At 40.6% G+C, this 21522-nt stretch overlaps 1 protein-coding gene across 1 annotated transcript in view; it reads left to right on the forward strand.

Moving 5' to 3' along the window:
* Positions 1-499: 499 nt before the first annotated feature.
* Positions 500-21522, forward strand: part of TADA2A (transcriptional adaptor 2A) — a 33180-nt gene continuing 12157 nt past the window's right edge. Inside the window, exons 1-9 of the mRNA XM_014951817.1 lie at positions 500-726; positions 1487-1593; positions 2703-2762; positions 3399-3490; positions 4941-5098; positions 6528-6616; positions 7398-7470; positions 13832-13895; positions 15815-15858. Coding sequence (XP_014807303.1) covers positions 702-726; positions 1487-1593; positions 2703-2762; positions 3399-3490; positions 4941-5098; positions 6528-6616; positions 7398-7470; positions 13832-13895; positions 15815-15858 — 712 coding nt within the window. The 5' untranslated portion in view covers positions 500-701. The remainder of the gene's footprint in view (positions 727-1486; positions 1594-2702; positions 2763-3398; positions 3491-4940; positions 5099-6527; positions 6617-7397; positions 7471-13831; positions 13896-15814; positions 15859-21522) is intronic.

Raw genomic sequence — 21522 nt, forward strand, 5'->3', positions numbered from 1 at the left:
CGCGGGGCGTGGAGGAGTGGGGTTTGGGAATGGGATATGGGGGAGTGAGGTTTGGGAATGAGATATGAGAAATGGGGACAGCTTCAGAGGAGTGGGGTTTGGGAATGGGATATGGAGGAGTGGGATATGGGGGAGTGAGGTTTGGGAATGAGATATGAGAAATGGGGACAGCTTCTTGGAGGCGCAAACCACTTTCTCACACAGCAGCTCTCCTGAGCTCTCTGCTCAGCACATGCACTCCCACTGAAACCCTCGATTCAGGATTGGCTCCTATCCCCATCACTTCACATCAATTCTTAGGCTGTATCCCATCTCTCTGCATTTGATTTCTTATACACAGAAAACAGACTCTCAGCCCTGTCAAATGGTCCTGTTCAGAAGGCTGCTTTTGCTTTTGTGTTCAGGTCACTCTTGGAAAACCCTCGGTTCAGCATTGGCTCCTATCCCCATCGCTTCACATCACTTCTTAGGCTGTATCCCATCTCTCCACGTTTGATTTCTTCTCATACACAGAAAAAAGACTCTCAGCCCTGTCAAATGGTCCTTTTGCTTTTGTGTTCAGGTCACTCTTGGAGGATCTCATCTGCGAGGGCTGTGGGAGAGACGTCTGCAGGCAGAGAATACCTTTTTAGGACACACTGGTTGGGACAAGACTTACAAAGTTTTACTCAGAGGAACAAGAACACCACTAAGGGAGAGGAATGGAGCGTCTGGCCTCCTTCAGTAGTAAGTACCCTAAGATGACATTTCTTAAAGACATTAGCAGCCACCTGGGGTCGGGAGAGAGAAAGCTAGCAGTATTTGGTCCACAGGGTTGCTTCTTTAATCAAATTTTCAAGAGCACGAGTAGATGAATGATTCATTGGGAATTCAGATCTTTTTTTCCCCCTACCTTTTATAGTTGGGCTAGTTTTTCCTGGAAAAATACGTGGCTTATAACTTGACAGCCTATTTGTTTTGACTGCTTGGCAATGAGCAAAATAAGAAAAACTTGCAGAGGAGTGTTTCATTCCTTGTTCAGCAACCTGAGCAGAGGCTGAGGTTTGGACAGGTTACAGAACAATCCTGTCCATGCCTTGGCAGCCCCAGCAATACACTGTACGAGTGGGACTTGAGGTGGATGGATGGGAGACTGCAGCTCTGGGTGCAGTATTCTCCACAAAGAAGGCCTTGGGTCTGGGCTTTGGTGCAGAACACGAGCAGGTCACTGCTGGGCTCTACCAGGAGGCTGCCATTGAGAAGATTTTCCTTTCACTCTTTTACACAAGTTTAGGTTTATCCCTCAGTGTCTAGCAGAGATGCGGTGCCAAATCTCTTATAACTCTTGTTGAACACGGAACTTTTAACAGATATTTGGAGAAGATGCAGTAGGAAAAACGTCATAGACAGTTGAGCTCGCTTAAAATTACAGGGCACAAGTGAATTTAGGTGATTGCTAAACCAGTGCCTTGTTTGTGTTGCGTGAGATTTACTTTTGGCTTCACAGATGACCCTTTTGATAAGCCCCCGTGCCGAGGTTGCTCTTCGTACCTCACAGAGCCCTACGTGAAGTGTGCAGAGTGTGGGCCTCCTCCCTTCCTCCTCTGTTTGCAGGTGAGTGCAGGATAAAAGCAGGATAAAAGCAAAGGCATTAATTTCTTTGCGAAAGTCATCAAAAGCCTGTCCGGTGCCCAGTTGTTCCATAAACACATTAATAACTGGTCTCTGTAAACTTGTATCAACACACTTATTTGCTCAGGGACAGGGAAATGACAAAGGAAACGTTGGAGGCTGAAGAGCTGAGGCATGAGCAGCTGAAGGAGATCTTTGTGAAGGCAGCCAAAGCCACCTGAAGACATGCAGTCATTCTGGCTGCGTAACGGAGCGTGCCGCTGCATGTCTGGAGAGGTGTCGTTTCTATGGCATGGAAAAGAAAAGCCATTGAGAAACACCCTTTTCCTGTCATCACACGTTGGCTTTTTCCTCCCAAGTGGAAAAGAAAACGTGGAGGAAGTTTGCAATATTGACAACAATTGTTTGTGACTGGATATGGTTCTTTAAAAATTATGTGTGTGATCTGATAACCGCAGAAAGTACTGCTAGTTTTAATTATTAAATAAATAAGTTTGTATTATTTATGATTAAAAAATGGCAATAACCTCTAAAACTGAAAAAGGAGATTAGCCTTATGCTCAGAAATGTACAAAATACCCAATACAAAAATACGGTTTTGAGTATATCTTTGTTCATTTACCTGTACTCAAAAAACCAGAAATGTAACTGTTGAAAATAGCTGCAAACCATGCTGGTGCTTTTTAAACAGAAAACCAAGATTAAAGAGAAACTGTGTTTTCAATACTTAAGAAATGCTCTGCTCTCTTCCTGGAACCATCTACTTCAGAATACAGCACCAAACTTCTTCCACCTGCCTGACTTTGCCTTAAATACTTAATTAAAAAGTTGTCAATTCACAGGAGTTATGTCTTGGTGCAAAAGACAAATAAGATACAAAGACAGATTTAACACAATTTTAACAAAGATTTTTCTACCATTTTATGCTTTTTCTATAACAAAATCAGAAAAATCGAGTATCTTTTTCAGCCTATCAGGTGGTCAGTTTTGGATACCCGCTTGTCAGACAATAAAAAGAAAAAATGGACGAGTTAAAATGTTTTCAGGGCAGAAGGAAGAGACTAACACAATGCTCATCTTTTGTTCTGCAGTGTTTCACACGAGGATTTGAATACAAGAAACATCAAAGCGATCATACTTATGAGATAATGGTAAGTATTCCTTTTAGATAACACCTACTCAGTCTTGAGCTTTCATAACTTCCCAGGATTTAGACCTTTGCTTCCTAATATTACATTGAAAAGTTAAGTGATACAACTCTTTGATTCGGAGGTTTAGAATTATTTATAAAAGAAAAAGCCCTCCTTGAGAGCAAAGAAAAATATCCACCTGGAACATAATGGAACAGTGGGAACACTTAAAGCTACATTTTTATATTGCCCCTAGATATCACATTGTATCTCACTAGACTTCTAGTTCTTTAACCATGTGAATCAACCTTTGTGTCTCTATTCTTGTTTTTTCTTCCCCCAAATTAATAATTCTTTAAAGTTTTCAGTAATTTTTACCGTGTTTCACAGCGTAATGTTGAATTACAGCTGGTACATACAACTTGTAACAGTAGATTCAGAAGATCTGTAGCAACAAACTAGTTTTTACTGTAGCTGATGACCCAGCAGCATAAATAATTCAGCAATTATTTGATCAGGTTTCATGGCAAACAGTAAAAGTTTGAAACTGCCGGTATTATATACTATATTGCTCTGTAATTTAGAACTTCTTTGCTCTTCATGTGGTGGATTGTAACAGAGAATCACAGCAGTTTGATTTGCTTTTTTCTTCTCTAGACTTCGGATTTCCCTGTCTTGGATCCCAACTGGACGGCTCAAGAGGAAATGGCTCTCCTAGAAGCCGTCATGGACTGTGGATTTGGAAACTGGTGAGAATTTAGTCCTTCAGCCAACCTTAGTGATGGGTAGTTTTTCCTCTCATTTCACTGGATCTTACTGTTAAATACATCAGTGCACATTTACTGTTCAGTGACTTATTGTGGGTGAGACACTAATTTAGCAGCTAAAGTGGAAGACTGGGATAGCAGATTCTATTTTCAAATCCGCTCTTAGATATACAAGGAAATTGTTAAAGACTTCTTGTGAGATGCAGGGCTCCTCCAGTGAAGTACAAAGTTCCCTTGGTTTGCATTAAAGTCGCTGGGTTTTAAAGGAACTCAACTACTGCACAAGGTTTTCTGTGCCTCAGTCTACTCCTATGTAAAAACCAGCTACAGAATTTCTTATCTTGTGTGGTTTTGGTTTGCTTACAGTTGACTAAGTATTATCTTTGAGGATTTCCTACTTCTCTATTTAGGATAGAGCACTGGAAATACTTAATATTTTTACATTAAGTTCTGTTAATTTCTGTAGTTGCTACAGGATTTTTATACATTTGTAAATAAAGGAGATCTGTAGTCATGAGTTCTCTCTCTTCTTCATGAAAAAATAGCTGTACTAAAAGTGTAGAACTCCAGACTTCACTGAAACAGAACTGTGAGTTCTTACATGTACATTGCTGTCATAATTAAGACTGAAAGCTGGTTGCAGTTATGTTCTCCAAGCATGCTGTGTAGTACACTTTGCCCTACTTAGCAACACAACTAATCTTAAATTTTTCCTTAAACACGTGGCTTTTTTCAGCCTTTCCCAAATAAAGGAAAAACTGACTTTTCTTCCTGGAATCCCTTGCATGCAGTTTTTAGTTTAACAGAAATTAAAATAATTGCTGCTTGTGGATTTGGGGTTTTTTTAAGTTCTCAGCATACACAGCCATTTTATTAAGACAAATACTTCACGTTTCTAGTCAATCACCTTTCCAAGAAAGTTTGGCAAAGATTTCTAAAATGTGTTTTGTACAACCATTTCAGTTTTTTTTTCAAAAAAACCAGACTGTTTAATATCACTACATGAAAGGGGAAACCACTGTCCAGCTAAAATTGCGAGAGAAACTTGAGAAGCAGAATGCAATTCCAGACTCGGAATTTACCATTAGCCAGAGTTAGCAAAATGTATAAAAAGCTCGCAAATAACAATACTAAATTTCAACCCTGTAAAAGATTTGGTACGTGCCATCAGCCAGGGAGTTTCTCATGTAAAGACAGTGAATTGCATTATTCAGGACCACCAGAAAAGCGCTCCCTAGCACTGTATCTAACATGTAAGTATTGGCTCAGTGATGGTAGGCAAAATGTGGATTCAGACACTGTCACAGATCAGTTCCCTGCACACCACGCCATCAGTCTCTTGTCCAAAATTATCTTTTCCCACCAGAGAAAGGCAAAAACCCTCAATATTTCTGTGTTCTTCACATTAAGCCTCCCCCTCTCTCCCCTCCAGGCAGGATGTAGCCAACCAGATGTGCACAAAATCCAAGGAGGAGTGTGAGAAACATTATATGAAACACTTTATCAACAATCCCCTGTTTGCATCCACGTTACTGAACCTGAAGCAGGCGGAGGAGGCGCAGCAGAATGAAATGGCCATTCCTTTCCACCGTGAGTATCCCCTGCCCACCAGCTTCCCCGCAAGGTCTGGGCTCTTCCAGAACTGGAACGAGCAGCTTTTGGAGAAAGGCACACAACACGCCTGCAGTTTGCTTTCCTTCCCAAAAGGAGAGCTTGTTCTGATGGCTAACTTGAATAATGTTAGTAGTAGGGTTTTCCTCACCCTGTATTAAGTCACTGGAGTATCAAATAGCCAGGACTGGCAGTTCAGTGGGGAAAGCGAGGGAACAGAGAGATCTGATACAGACAACAGCTCCTCAAAACCAGAAGTTCCTGCACAGCCAGTGGAAACGGTCACTCACAGAAATCACCACAGAAAAGCCTGGGTACATGTATTCATTGAAAGGACACGCTGCCTCAGAGCTGCTTCACACGTGGCACGATGTAACAGCCTGTCCTTTGTGGTAAATACCAGTGAGAGCTCTCACCCTGATGCTGGGGGGTTACTTTCCTTCTCCAGACCCCGTGCAGCAATCTTAACAGAGAAGGGATTTTGACCTTTAAAACATTTCATCTGATTATGCACTGAGTACCAGGCCTAACTGTGATTTGTCATAAAATCGTTCCCTTTAACTATGCTGATCGCACACCTCTCTCTTTAAAACTGCCTTTTTAAAAGTGTATGTTTAATTTCAGCAATTTAACACATTTTCAGTTTTCCATAAATTTAACATCTTCAGAATTTCCCCAGTCTATCAGCTGTTCCCTTATAAAGCTCCCCAGAATGGCTGGGGGAAAGGAGAGCTTGGTATCTGGAGGTTTAAATTTCACGATAATGCGGTTAGAGCTAAAGCAGTAGGAACTGGACAATTTTGGTTCTGTCCCTGGCTGTCATTGATTTTTTTATGTGACCCAGGCCAAGACAAATTCTCTATGCCTCAGCTTGCTTTAGCCATACCATGGGACTTACAACGCTTAGCTCCTTCACAAGTGTGCTGGGAGCCTCGGTCCATTATTGTCAGTAAAACACTGAGCTCCTCAGCTGGGAAGTGCTGTAAAAATTGGGAGCTGTGTGGCTTTAATTGCAGCGCTCTGGAAACGGCCCCCAGAAGATGGCAGATTTAACAGCCCTGTTGCTATTAACTAAAAGAACTTGCACGCTGAGAGCCAGTGAGCTGCAGAGGTTTACCAGGGGGATGCCGAGCTCTGAAATGTAGAGTTTGCATTTTATAACCTATTTATTACCTTGAATTTCTGTGTTTGACTTCTGAGAATACTGTGAAAATCTCAGATTGCTGCGTTTTTCCTCTGGATGAGCTCAGGCTTTTTCTGACTGTAACGCTGAATAAAAGCCCAATCAGGGTGTTTTTCTTCAACTAATTATTCCCACTCCTCCTGCAAAAGAAACACCTATTTACGAATCGTTAAAAAAAGACCCCCAAGCCCTACACAACAACTAAAAACCTTCATTTTTTTTCAGCTGCTGACGATCCCCCACGGCCTACTTTCGATTCCTTGCTCTCCAGGGACATGGCTGGGTACATGCCAGCCAGAGCCGACTTTGTTGAGGTACCACTCTCTCTTCTCCCATCATTTTAAATTTGCTACTGAATGCACGATGGGCAAACACACGCTTGTTTGCCCCTGCCTGTGGGTCTGCACTCCTCATGTGAAAAAAAACATGAGAAGAGAGGACGGGAGAGGGTGATTAAGCCAAGGGTTTAATTACAGAGGTGGCGCTGGAAGCCTGCGAAGCTGCCAGCAGCCATGGGTGCCTGTGTGCAGGGGCTGAGGCTGCTGCTGCCACCAGATGTCCCATCATGAATGGCTCTTGACGTAAGCGGGCTGGATGCTGTGAATTAGATGTTTAGCAAAAGGGGTCAGCTTCAGCCTGCTTCTCTTTCATGTGCCTTAGGGAAGCACACAGGAGCCCCATCCAAAGATGGCTTGAAAGCCCTGCATTGTTTGCGGTGTTTTTAGCTGCGGGCCCAGGGCCCCAATTCCTGTTGCAAAACAAGCTCCTCTACATGAAGGAATGAATTCAGCCATACAGGGGCTCCTTGGTTTTGTACGTTTGAGCAGAATTTCCACCACGGTGCGGGAGTCATGGTGATTACCTGATTAATTCTCATTATCCTATCACAGCATCCTGTTCCACTTCAAGCCATGGGGGTGCACCTTACACATTCCCCAGTTAGAGCTCCCCAGTGATGGATGTTGCTCAAGGCTGGAACCTTGTACAACTGTCTATGAGTAAATATCTCTGTTTTCAGTACTTCTATGTGTACTGAAACTCGATACCAGTTTTTTAGTGCTAGTTAATGACAACTCATTAATCACCTCTGAACAGGAGTTTGACAACTACGCTGAATGGGATTTGAGAGATATTGATTTTGTAGAAGATGATTCAGACATTTTGCATGGTAAGTCCCATGTTTCTGTACATTGTCCAAAAACAATGTTTCAGCAAGGCTACACAGCATTTCATTCAGTCTCTCCTTCTCTACACGCTTTTTAAAAACTGAACATACATTTTTAATGATCTCACTTCTGTGCGCCGGGATTTAAACACTGGCATTTCTATGGTCCTTGCTTTTAAATTTCTTTTAAAAGCTCTTAATCAACTGACATACAAATGGTATTTATATATGGAATAATGCACTTCACTCACTGCTGAAATGTAGCCAGCTGTGAAGTAGAACATGACTGAAATCAAATAGTGTCCACAAGTAATAGGCACCTCTTTAGGAAAGACACAAATGATGTTTTATCCAGTATAAACTCTAAAGAAAGTTTAGCTAAGTAGAAGCAAATTACCAGAGATAGCAGTTTGTCTGGAATCAGGTAGCAGTACGTCAGTGTGTGAATAAACAGACCTACAGGCCTATTAAAAAACAGAAACATCGAGGTCTTGATATTACTTCTTCTCCCTGGCTGAAAGATATTCCTTCCATTTATAAAGGCACAAATTTTGTTCTGATTTAGAAAAATTAACATGTTTTTCTCTGTTGCTAATACCCCTCTCCCTTACTATATTTAGTTTCTCAGAAGATGAGTCACTTATTCTAACCTCTGTTAGCTTAGGAAATCTGATATCAGGATGGGGATTAATACAGGCAGCAAGGAGGTATGTAATTTATGTGCAACACTTTGAAACTGTTCTACTCTTGAAGTTGTGTGGTTTTTCACGCGTTAAACATGCACAGTGAGTTATGGTACCATTAGGGAAATATGACAACTTACTTTTTTATCCCGAAGAGGATGGTTGTTGTATGAGTCCAATTACTGCTCCTGAGTTTCTGTGAACGTAACTGCCTTAATAATGCTAAATAACAGGAATTATTAAAATGACACATTAATCCATAGAGAAGAAAAGATCATATTTTTCCCCACATTAATAAGTACAGCATTTAAAAGTACTGTGTTTATGCTTCAGAATTCTCCCATCTATGTCAGGCAGTTCTAAGCTAAAGCCTTAGCATCCCGTGGAGACAGACAAATCCTGTTACGTACAGACAGTCTTTCCAAACTTAAAACATCAGTTTGAAATTTAGCAGTGTACACAGAGCTTTAAGGAATGCAAACTCCCTTGGCTCAAAAAAGGCTACGAGAATCATATGTCAGTCTCTCTTCCCTTTTAACATTTATTGAAAGGGGGACTGGCTTGTGGACATGTCACAGATTCATCATGCCATCTCTCTATCATTTCTCTTTTTTTACTATTAAAACATATATTTTCTTACGTCCATGTCTTATTCTGAGTCCCGGTAAACTGAAAAAGCAAAATACTCTCCTAGATCTGTTTGTTAGTGGAAAGTTTAATATTCACTCAAGCTGGTTTACCAGCACCGTCTTCCAACCCCTGACACGTGTCTTCCTCCCACTGCACAGTTCAGCCTTTTAATGTGTCTCCCACCACCCTCCTGCTTAACTTGTCGATCTGAATGCACAAAATCAGCTTTCCTCCTCTCAGAATATCATAAAGCTGTGCAGGGCCAGCCCCTCTGGTCTGTCCAGCTCAGTGTCCCATTAGTATCCCATAGCAGACGCACAAGAGAGAAATGGAAAAGAAGGTAAGTACAGGCAGATACTTCCCCTGGCACATCTTCCACATCTCCTGCAGTAGGAAGTTTAGAGACTTCTTCAACCATAGGTTGTGTTCAGAGCATTTTGACCAAAGAACCTGTCCTCCATGGACCTAGCTAACTACTGTTACAACTCTATATATTTGTACTTTTGCCCCTATAACATCCTGTAGCAGTGAGTTCAACAATTGATTTAGGAGTTCTACTAATTTAATTATGTGTTGTGTGAAAAAATACTTCCTTCTGTCTGTCAAATCTTTTGCCTGATAATTTCACTGGATGTTCTCTCGTCCGTTCTTCAGTTGTCTTCAGTATTTAGTATAGGCTGTCAGGCTTTTGTCCTGTGAAAACTGTTTGGCAGAGGTTATGGAACATGACCAACTACATTTTCAATCTCTTAGCTCAGGGGCTCTGGCAGCTTCCTTCCCACAGCTGTCCTACATCTGCCCACGTGAGAGAGAACACGTCAAAAAAATGAAGTCCCAGGGTCTCACCAGCTGTTTTTCTTTTACATGAGACATCCTGGGGAGAGAAGGAATTATTTTCTAAAAGGAACTTTGCAATCAGATCTTTCCCTTCTCCAAGTTAATACAAAAAAGGAGGAGGCACATCCTCCCTCTCCTGCAGTTTTACAGATCTCAGGCGCTGACTTCACTTGAGAATATTTTGCAACCTCATTGTAGGATTTCATACTGTAGAAAACGGCTCAACAATTGGATCTGAAGGCAGGAATGAGCTATTGGATGATTTAAGAAGCCTTTGTACTTTCTAGTTAACAGGAGAGAAGGTTGGGGGCAGCCCTGGGGCTTGGGCTCTCCCGGTCTCTCCCAGGGGTGCCCGTCTCCCTACTGCCAGGCTCTGACCTGCCTCTCTGCCCCAGCCCTGCCCATGGGCAAACTCCTTACACTCCATCTTACAGAATTGTCCTTGAAACACAGCCTGTGCCTGGCTTCCACACCTGCTCCTCACACAGTTTGCAAACAACTTTTTTTTTTTTTTTAAAGGTAAAGATGTAAAACGGGGTTTTAACACTTTCATAGCCCGGAGAAGCCCACATGGGGTCTTGCAGCACAGGTTTGTGAAAGATCCCTCAGTTTTTTTTTCTGCCATGCATTAAACCTCACTGAGTTCAAGCTTGATTTTTGAAAACTACTTTTATATTCCATTTTCTGAAAGTAACTCAAGCTAGACCCTGAGAACACACCAACCAGAATAATTTCTATGGTCTCTCTTTCTTTCTTTTGTTTCACGAGTCACAGATCAGTGCTGCAGTGTCTGGGCTGCACGTTATCATGGGAATATTTGATGCTTTCAGTGGAACAGAATTCCCCCTGCTTCACTTTCCCCCCACACTGCTCTGCTTTTCTTGAAATTTTGTAAAAAATCATTTTATAAGAAGTTCCAGATCTAAGCTACTTGACCTCCGTTTCCTGGTATATTTTCCCTGTTACATTCTCCTGTGTCTCTCTAAGCAAGTTCTTAGTTTTTCCACAAGAAAGAAGAATACAATTTAATACAAGGTGGAAAGTCAGTCTCCCAGGCAGCCTTTTCTGAGGAGCACAGAAACCGGTACCTGCTGACTCAGCAGCTCCTCCCACCACACAGGAGGTCACAGATGTTGTTCAGCCACTTCTTGATATTAGTGAGATGGTAAAAATTGTATGAAATCTCTCATATTTCAATTAACTTATCAAACTTACACAAGAGTAAGTGTATGCACGTACATATTGCAGTTAAACAAAAACATAATGGGATAACTTCTATGCAGTAGTTGCAATAGAATAAGTGTATGCACATACATATTGCAGTTAAACAAAAACATAATGGACAGATCAAAAGAAATAACTAGTTACAAATCTCATTCAGCCCAGAGTGCCTGAATATTTCATGAATTACAAGTTTTCATCAGACTGAATTATAACATTAGTAGTTTATCTTCTTCTAGGCTTTTTCTCCCCTTCTCACATAAATGATTTTTACCTCCAACACCAGGAAGTAATTGCTGAAACCACGAGTTTAGAAGCGAGTGGAAATAGATAGACTGTGACTCTGGCTGTAGCGTAGTGAAATTATAAGATACAAGGCAGTCAGTGTCCTTCTAAATATTACATGATGTTTATTCCTTGGGGGAAGTTCCTGACATGCTCTGAAGGCAGATCCTCTGTTTGCCTGGGGTCCTGCTTTCCTCCAGGGAGGGTGGATTTGGATTGCAGCCCCTGAGTTAGTACCAGCCGAGGCACACACTGGACACGCAGCCTGTTTACTGTGATTAGTTTGCATTCTTCCCATTATTTGGGCCTTGCATGCCAAACAGAGGTTAGCCAGCCTCAAACAAAGGTCTCACTCATTAGCGCTCAAAAAAGTTTTTGCCGACCAAACGAGGCCAAAGAGGAATGAAAAGCAAAGAAACTGTTTTGGACACATGCTCTTGAGGAACCAAAATATTTTGATTTTTTGGGATGGAGAAAGGAGCCTTGAATTTCTGCCTATCGCTGGATCCTCCAAAGCTACCCTGATCGTCTCAAAGAACCTTATCATACCCCAAACCAGACACTCTGAACGTGGTGTTGGCTTGGATTATCTTAAGTTACAAGTACAAACAACTGCTTCCCGAGTAGAATCCATGGGGAAAAGCACAGGGAAATCATTTTCATTCGTACAGCATCTCTTTGCTCATTTCAATGCGGCATGTAACAGTATAGTAGTTTGAGTTATTCATGCATTCCAGATCTTGTAATCGGCTGTTCCTGTGTGAATACATCCATTAAAAACAAAAGCCCCTCCAAAAGTGCATGTGGCAGCAAATACTAATTTTTCTGTAAGCAGAAGCTCCATTTTTTTCCCTTCATTTGTTCCCATGAACGCTCCTTCCCCTCCCCAGTTGATCATAATTTCTTTCAGAATATTGTGCACTCAGGTGAAAGCATCAAAATGCAATGGTTATAGGTGCATAATTACTTGTGATATTTATAGAGGTTCTCCAGTGCAATTTCTGCATGTACTTATTAAGTTCTGCCCACACAAACCCCAGAAAATAACACGTTAAGCTTAGCTTGCAGAGGGTTTAAAAATATAAAAATATTTTCCATAAACTGGCACCGATTCCAACACTAAGTAAGGTATTTCATTCATGCCTAACTTGCTGCATTTCCCACTTTCTTGTCCCCACATTTAAGTAAGAATGAGAATTCGCTACCTGTGCTTATTCTTAAATTAGGAAAATTAAATACCTTTTTATGAAAATACATAATGATCCTCAAACACCCTGGTTTTGCCAGAAATTTGCACAAAGAGGTAAGAATATTGTACCACCCCTCTTATCTTCCCACGTAACCTTTTGCTCCCAGATTAACATCAAATTGGGTTTGTAGAAATTGATGATTTTTTTGGCTAATACAGGATCAGCAAGTGTAACCCAGAACTGTTGGCTCCTGGGCCAGTAGGCACAGCCTTGAGGCTTTAGCTGGCCCTGCTTATAAGAAATTTTATTACCCAGAGGACTGCACAGATGAATTGCCTGGGGGGCCGGGGGCTTCCTGGTGTTTACATATAAACACATATTTTAAAACAGACACATGACCACACTTCTTTCTTAATTGCATTATTAATTATTTACTGGAGAGCGCAATCAATGAACTGCCAGGATCAATTTTGCTCTTCTCTTGTAACTACAGACCCAGGAGTGGATTCTGGATCCTGTTGGGTTGGGGCCACCCCTGTGTGTGCCAGGCAGGGGGCTGAGTGGCAGAGCTGCTCGTTGGCCCCATAAACACTAAACCCACTGACGAGTCTCAAACCTCCCTCTTCTGAGAGTATATCAAAGTCATTAACGTCAAGGGAAAAAGAGCCAACGAAGAAATCAGCCAACTCTATGCTTATCTAACAACCTAGAATTTTTGCATTATTTAACAAAGTGAAGGAAGGGAAGGTGATAGGTGTCTCCTTATCCTTTTCTTTCAAGAATTTACCAAAAAAAAAAAAGTTATTAACCTAATGGTTACAGGAAAAAGAAGCAGAAGGATCTCCGAGTGGATCAGCCAGACTGCAGACAGATTTGATTTCGAAAAGGATATGATTTCTAATGAGCATGGCTTTTTCCTGTGCTTTTTCACATTGTCCTGAACTATTCTCTTTGTTCTTCTGGCAGACAGATAAGTTTAGGAGTTAACAAGCTAAAATCTTGTAGATGTTTTTTAGAACTGTAACAAAGGCTACTCTGGATCCTCACAGTTCAGAACCACATCTTCCTATTTTTTGGAGTTCCTTGCTCTGCGCAAAGAAGCCTTTGTCCAAAGATGATCTCTCAGATCGTTAAATCCAATAAATTTCCTTTTCAGGAAAAGGAATACGTAACAATTGCGTGTATGGGGGAAAGAATAAGTGCTAATTAGTGAAACAGTCCAAGAAGGAAGAGGAAAAGAGTTCTCAGGCTCTGCCTAGGTTGATATTTACAGGTGTACATTCCCCAGGTATTTGGAAGGAGTAAGCAAAGGAAAGCTACTATGGGTACCATGTATAGTCTCCAGAAAGGGAGCCTCTAGGCAATTTATGCCCCTGTCAAATTGCCACAGGATTTTTAAAACAGCAAAGCAGAGTGACCGTTTCAGCCTACCATGAACATAAAGGCTTGAAAATTATCCTCATGCAGTCATAACTTATGTATTCTGTAATCTTTTTCTTTTTTTTAAATATTTTCCAGCTCTGAAGATTGCAGTTGTAGATATTTATCATTCCAGGTTAAAGGAAAGGCAGAGAAGAAAAAAGTGAGTTTTCAAGCAACAACTGTGTTCCTTTGCTTCGTTACCATGTTTTGTTCCTCCCTGTTTTCCTGTTACTAAACATAATTGATTTCCTCTAGCACCCCTCCAGCCCCTCCCCATGCACAGAGACCTCCTGCTATCAGATTTGCTTCGTCTTGGATGTGTGGTTCTCCTGGGCACAGATTAAGATCAGGCTTTAGCAACGGTACCAGCCCAGAAAACACTGATCAACAGACCATGATACTTATTTGTACACATGGTTGGCAGAGGAACTCTCCTTTAAACTCTCAAAACCAAATCATTAATTGTGAAAAGTCTATTTTCCAGACCTTTTTAGTGCATGAAAGTCATGTACACAGTTGTCTTCACATTACCCTCCCAAATCCATTTATACTTAATAGCTAAGCTTCTAGCACACCTGATGAGATCACGGAGCCATTTTGCAGAATATGAAACTGAAATACTACCTGGGAAACCGGTCACAGATCCAGGACTAGGAACCAGAAAAAAAAAGAAAAAAAAAGGCAAATTTCTGGTTTATGTAAGGCTAATGGACTGCACATAATTCATTTTCTACTTTAGAGAAAAAAAAAAGGAGCTGCCAGTCTGTGACTCATTGCTAGACCCCCCACTTTCTTCATAGAAATGGTTTGCATCGTTATTTTTAATTCCTAGTGGTCTATAAGTTCGTTTTCCACAGTGTGTAATGAAGATAACTACATTGCTGACGTGAGTTTGAATAATTTATTCAGCTCATTTGACAGCTTTTTAGAATGACTCAATCTATTCATTAAATTCAATTTTATTATAACTTTCAAATACTTTGTTCAATATTTAAAATTATATCTTGCTGTATTACTTTCTGCTGGAAGAATTAGTGATTCGGATTAAGACTCCTCCATTCCTTCTCATAATACAGCATAGTTCTGCTAAATGACAGGTAAAAGTTGATATGTATTGACCTGGTTCTTTCTAATTCATAAATAAAATAATATTGATGTGGTATAATTTCCATTATGATAAATCATGTCATACTAAAAGAAAGTGCCATGAGGGTCAGTTACATAAATCAAACCAGTGTCAGTTTTTGAAAAGTTTCTACAGCAGGATGGGCCAAAGATCTGGAAAATGATATAAAAATGCTGATGTCACTCTCGGAAAGTCTTCTCCACATGGGACAGGAATAGTCTTTTATACACAGTAAAGAAAATGTAATGGAGTTTATAGAGCAAATTCCAACTTGACTTTGAGAAGCCCAGCTTTGTAATATCTCTCATCATTTGCAAAAGTCGGGTGTTTATTGAATCACCACGTAGCAATGGCCACATGACGTTTGCTGAAACCTGTCACAAACCTATGTGTCACGGACTTCTAAAATATCTTACCTGCCTTCTCACTCTGCTCATTTCCCTCGCCCTGTCAGGAACATTTCAAACTTATGAGTTACCTAAATCAGTTTCCTCTTTTAAACTGTCATGGAAAAATTCCTTCCTCCTGCTCCCCGTGGTGAAATTTACAGTCCCTCCCTCACCCCTGCTCCAGCAGGAGGACGTTTGTCTCTCTGAAGCTGGAAATCATTCTCCCTGAGACATTCCTGTACCTCCAGTGTTGGGAAGACCAGTTGCAAGACACTGTAGATGAGAAATCTGTGCCTGAAGAAGCAATTTCAGACCTTTAAAGCGATTGTAGCTCCCTAGTGCTAATGCCCAGCACTACCCCACATTCACCCCTGATTAAAGCCACGCTGCGTCACCACATCATGTTTCTCAGCTGGCCAGATCAAGGGTTATGGAAATTTCATATGCATTTAGTTTTAGACCCCTCTGATGGTCTAAATCAAAGTTTCTTCTGAAGCCTTTGTATTTATGAGCTAATACACGAGTTAATGCCTTCTAGTAATACCATTTTGCTCTCAATTACAGAATCATACGAGATCACGGCCTAATCAACCTCAGAAAATTTCAGAGTGAGTATCGGGTGTAACTGCTTAACTTTAAAGCAGCCTCTACTCGGGAAGCAAAACTTTGCCTGTTCACTGGTTCCAGTGCACCAGTGTGGTTTGTTCATACTGGACCATACTCAGATGGTTGGAATTCCAGCAGATTTCCTGCCCCGACTGTTTCCAACCAGCTGGCTCTAACTTCTCCCTGCTCAGTGTTTTAGTAATTGCCTCAGAATTGCTCTTCAGAAGCATTTTGGGCTCCACTGAGTAGGGAAAGAGGTGAAGGAGAAACCTAGGCCATTGAAGTGCATCTCACTATTCTAAACAATGATCAAACAACACTTAAATATCATCCTTTTTGCCTTTAGAATTTTAAGGGCTATCTAATTTTGTTGCTTTTTACTCATCAGTTTGTAGTTGTGACACCAAAACGGCCAAGAAGTGAACCAAATGTGGATCTTTGGGCAGTTCAGAAGCTGGCAATTAGTTCAGGCTCCACTGAATTTATTCTCACAGTAATTGTGGTAACGTGTGTCACTTTTTTCCCCCCTCTAGTTTTGGAAAGGCGATATCCAAAGGAAGTTCAAGACCTTTATGAAACAATGAGACGATTTAAACGGGGTTTTAACACTTTCATAGCCCGGAGAAGCCCACATGGGGTCTTGCAGCACAGGTTTGTGAAAGATCCCTCAGTTTTTTTTTCTGCCATGCATTAAACCTCACTGAGTTCAAGCTTGATTTTTGAAAACTACTTTTATATTCCATTTTCTGAAAGTAACTCAAGCTAGACCCTGAGAACACACCAACCAGAATAATTTCTATGGTCTCTCTTTCTTTCTTTTGTTTCACCAGTCACAGATCAGTGCTGCAGTGTCTGGGCTGCACGTTATCATGGGAATATTTGATGCTTTCAGTGGAACAGAATTCCCCCTGCTTCACTTTCCCCCCACACTGCTCTGCTTTTCTTGAAATTTTGTAAAAAATCATTTTATAAGAAGTTCCAGATCTAAGCTACTTGACCTCCGTTTCCTGGTATATTTTCCCTGTTACATTCTCCTGTGTCTCTCTAAGCAAGTTCTTAGTTTTTCCACAAGAAAGAAGAATACAATTTAATACAAGGTGGAAAGTCAGTCTCCCAGGCAGCCTTTTCTGAGGAGCACAGAAACCGGTACCTGCTGACTCAGCAGCTCCTCCCACCACACAGGAGGTCACAGATGTTGTTCAGCCACTTCTTGATATTAGTGAGATGGTAAAAATTGTATGAAATCTCTCATATTTCAATTAACTTATCAAACTTACACAAGAGTAAGTGTATGCACGTACATATTGCAGTTAAACAAAAACATAATGGACAGATCAAAAGAAATAACTAGTTACAAATCTCATTCAGCCCAGAGTGCCTGAATATTTCATGAATTACAAGTTTTCATCAGACTGAATTATAACATTAGTGTAGTTTATCTTCTTCTAGGCTTTTTCTCCCTTTCTCACATAAATGATTTTTACCTCCAACACCAGGAAGTAATTGCTGAAACCACGAGTTTAGAAGCGAGTGGAAATAGATAGACTGTGACTCTGGCTGTAGCATAGTGAAATTATAAGATACAAGGCAGTCAGTGTCCTTCTAAATATTACATGATGTTTATTCCTTGGGGGAAGTTCCTGACATGCTCTGAAGGCAGATCCTCTGTTTGCCTGGGGTCCTGCTTTCCTCCAGGGAGGGTGGATTTGGATTGCAGCCCCTGAGTTAGTACCAGCCGAGGCACACACTGGACACGCAGCCTGTTTACTGTGATTAGTTTGCATTCTTCCCATTATTTGGGCCTTGCATGCCAAACAGAGGTTAGCCAGCCTCAAACAAAGGTCTCACTCATTAGCGCTCAAAAAAGTTTTTGCCGACCAAACGAGGCCGAAGAGGAATGAAAAGCAAAGAAACTGTTTTGGACACATGCTCTTGAGGAACCAAAATATTTTGATTTTTTGGGATGGAGAAAGGAGCCTTGAATTTCTGCCTATCGCTGGATCCTCCAAAGCTACCCTGATCGTCTCAAAGAACCTTATCATACCCCAAACCAGACACTCTGAACGTGGTGTTGGCTTGGATTATCTTAAGTTACAAGTACAAACAACTGCTTCCCGAGTAGAATCCATGGGGAAAAGCACAGGGAAATCATTTTCATTCGTACAGCATCTCTTTGCTCATTTCAATGCGGCATGTAACAGTATAGTAGTTTGAGTTATTCATGCATTCCAGATCTTGTAATCGGCTGTTCCTGTGTGAATACATCCATTAAAAACAAAAGCCCCTCCAAAAGTGCATGTGGCAGCAAATACTAATTTTTCTGTAAGCAGAAGCTCCATTTTTTTCCCTTCATTTGTTCCCATGAACGCTCCTTCCCCTCCCCAGTTGATCATAATTTCTTTCAGAATATTGTGCACTCAGGTGAAAGCATCAAAATGCAATGGTTATAGGTGCATAATTACTTGTGATATTTATAGAGGTTCTCCAGTGCAATTTCTGCATGTACTTATTAAGTTCTGCCCACACAAACCCCAGAAAATAACACGTTAAGCTTAGCTTGCAGAGGGTTTAAAAATATAAAAATATTTTCCATAAACTGGCACCGATTCCAACACTAAGTAAGGTATTTCATTCATGCCTAACTTGCTGCATTTCCCACTTTCTTGTCCCCACATTTAAGTAAGAATGAGAATTCGCTACCTGTGCTTATTCTTAAATTAGGAAAATTAAATACCTTTTTATGAAAATACATAATGATCCTCAAACACCCTGGTTTTGCCAGAAATTTGCACAAAGAGGTAAGAATATTGTACCACCCCTCTTATCTTCCCACGTAACCTTTTGCTCCCAGATTAACATCAAATTGGGTTTGTAGAAATTGATGATTTTTTTGGCTAATACAGGATCAGCAAGTGTAACCCAGAACTGTTGGCTCCTGGGCCAGTAGGCACAGCCTTGAGGCTTTAGCTGGCCCTGCTTATAAGAAATTTTATTACCCAGAGGACTGCACAGATGAATTGCCTGGGGGGCCGGGGGCTTCCTGGTGTTTACATATAAACACATATTTTAAAACAGACACATGACCACACTTCTTTCTTAATTGCATTATTAATTATTTACTGGAGAGCGCAATCAATGAACTGCCAGGATCAATTTTGCTCTTCTCTTGTAACTACAGACCCAGGAGTGGATTCTGGATCCTGTTGGGTTGGGGCCACCCCTGTGTGTGCCAGGCAGGGGGCTGAGTGGCAGAGCTGCTCGTTGGCCCCATAAACACTAAACCCACTGACGAGTCTCAAACCTCCCTCTTCTGAGAGTATATCAAAGTCATTAACGTCAAGGGAAAAAGAGCCAACGAAGAAATCAGCCAACTCTATGCTTATCTAACAACCTAGAATTTTTGCATTATTTAACAAAGTGAAGGAAGGGAAGGTGATAGGTGTCTCCTTATCCTTTTCTTTCAAGAATTTACCAAAAAAAAAAAAGTTATTAACCTAATGGTTACAGGAAAAAGAAGCAGAAGGATCTCCGAGTGGATCAGCCAGACTGCAGACAGATTTGATTTCGAAAAGGATATGATTTCTAATGAGCATGGCTTTTTCCTGTGCTTTTTCACATTGTCCTGAACTATTCTCTTTGTTCTTCTGGCAGACAGATAAGTTTAGGAGTTAACAAGCTAAAATCTTGTAGATGTTTTTTAGAACTGTAACAAAGGCTACTCTGGATCCTCACAGTTCAGAACCACATCTTCCTATTTTTTGGAGTTCCTTGCTCTGCGCAAAGAAGCCTTTGTCCAAAGATGATCTCTCAGATCGTTAAATCCAATAAATTTCCTTTTCAGGAAAAGGAATACGTAACAATTGCGTGTATGGGGGAAAGAATAAGTGCTAATTAGTGAAACAGTCCAAGAAGGAAGAGGAAAAGAGTTCTCAGGCTCTGCCTAGGTTGATATTTACAGGTGTACATTCCCCAGGTATTTGGAAGGAGTAAGCAAAGGAAAGCTACTATGGGTACCATGTATAGTCTCCAGAAAGGGAGCCTCTAGGCACTTTATGCCCCTGTCAGATTGCCACAGAATTTTTAAAATAGCAAAGCAGAGTGACCGTTTCAGCCTACCATGAACATAAAGGCTTGAAAGTTATCTTCATGCAGTCATAACTTATGTATTCTGTAATCTTTTTCTTTTTTTTAAATATTTTCCAGCTCTGAAGATTGCAGTTGTAGATATTTATCATTCCAGGTTAAAGGAAAGGCAGAGAAGAAAAAAGTGAGTTTTCAAGCAACAACTGTGTTCCTTTGCTTCGTTACCATGTTTTGTTCCTCCCTGTTTTCCTGTTACTAAACATAATTGATTTCCTCTAGCACCCCTCCAGCCCCTCCCCATGCACAGAGACCTCCTGCTATCAGATTTGCTTCGTCTTGGATGTGTGGTTCTCCTGGGCACAGATTAAGATCAGGCTTTAGCAACGGTACCAGCCCAGAAAACACTGATCAACAGACCATGATACTTATTTGTACACATGGTTGGCAGAGGAACTCTCCTTTAAACTCTCAAAACCAAATCATTAATTGTGAAAAGTCTATTTTCCAGACCTTTTTAGTGCATGAAAGTCATGTACACAGTTGTCTTCACATTACCCTCCCAAATCCATTTATACTTAATAGCTAAGCTTCTAGCACACCTGATGAGATCACGGAGCCATTTTGCAGAATATGAAACTGAAATACTACCTGGGAAACCGGTCACAGATCCAGGACTAGGAACCAGAAAAAAAAGAAAAAAAAAGGCAAATTTCTGGTTTATGTAATGCTAATGGACTGCACATAATTCATTTTCTACTTTAGAGAAAAAAAAAAGGAGCTGCCAGTCTGTGACTCATTGCTAGACCCCCCACTTTCTTCATAGAAATGGTTCGCATCGTTATTTTTAATTCCTAGTGGTCTATAAGTTAGTTTTCCACAGTGTGTAATGAAGATAACTACATTGCTGACGTGAGTTTGAATAATTTATTCAGCTCATTTGACAGCTTTTTAGAATGACTCAATCTATTCATTAAATTCAATTTTATTATAACTTTCAAATACTTTGTTCAATATTTAAAATTATATCTTGCTGTATTACTTTCTGCTGGAAGAATTAGTGATTCGGATTAAGACTCCTCCATTCCTTCTCATAATACAGCATAGTTCTGCTAAATGACAGGTAAAAGTTGATATGTATTGACCTGGTTCTTTCTAATTCATAAATAAAATAATATTGATGTGGTATAATTTCCATTATGATAAATCATGTCATACTAAAAGAAAGTGCCATGAGGGTCAGTTACATAAATCAAACCAGTGTCAGTTTTTGAAAAGTTTCTACAGCAGGATGGGCCAAAGATCTGGAAAATGATATAAAAATGCTGATGTCACTCTCGGAAAGTCTTCTCCACATGGGACAGGAGTAGTCTTTTATACACAGTAAAGAAAATGTAATGGAGTTTATAGAGCAAATTCCAACTTGACTTTGAGAAGCCCAGCTTTGTAATATCTCTCATCATTTGCAAAAGTCAGGTGTTTATTGAATCACCACGTAGCAATGGCCACATGATGTTTGCTGAAACCTGTAACAATCCTATCTGTCACGGACTTCTAAAATATCTTACCTGCCTTCTCAATCTGCT

This window comes from Calidris pugnax, unplaced genomic scaffold, assembly GCF_001431845.1.
Source record: "Calidris pugnax isolate Ruff unplaced genomic scaffold, ASM143184v1 scaffold45, whole genome shotgun sequence".
NCBI lineage: Eukaryota > Metazoa > Chordata > Aves > Charadriiformes > Scolopacidae > Calidris > Calidris pugnax.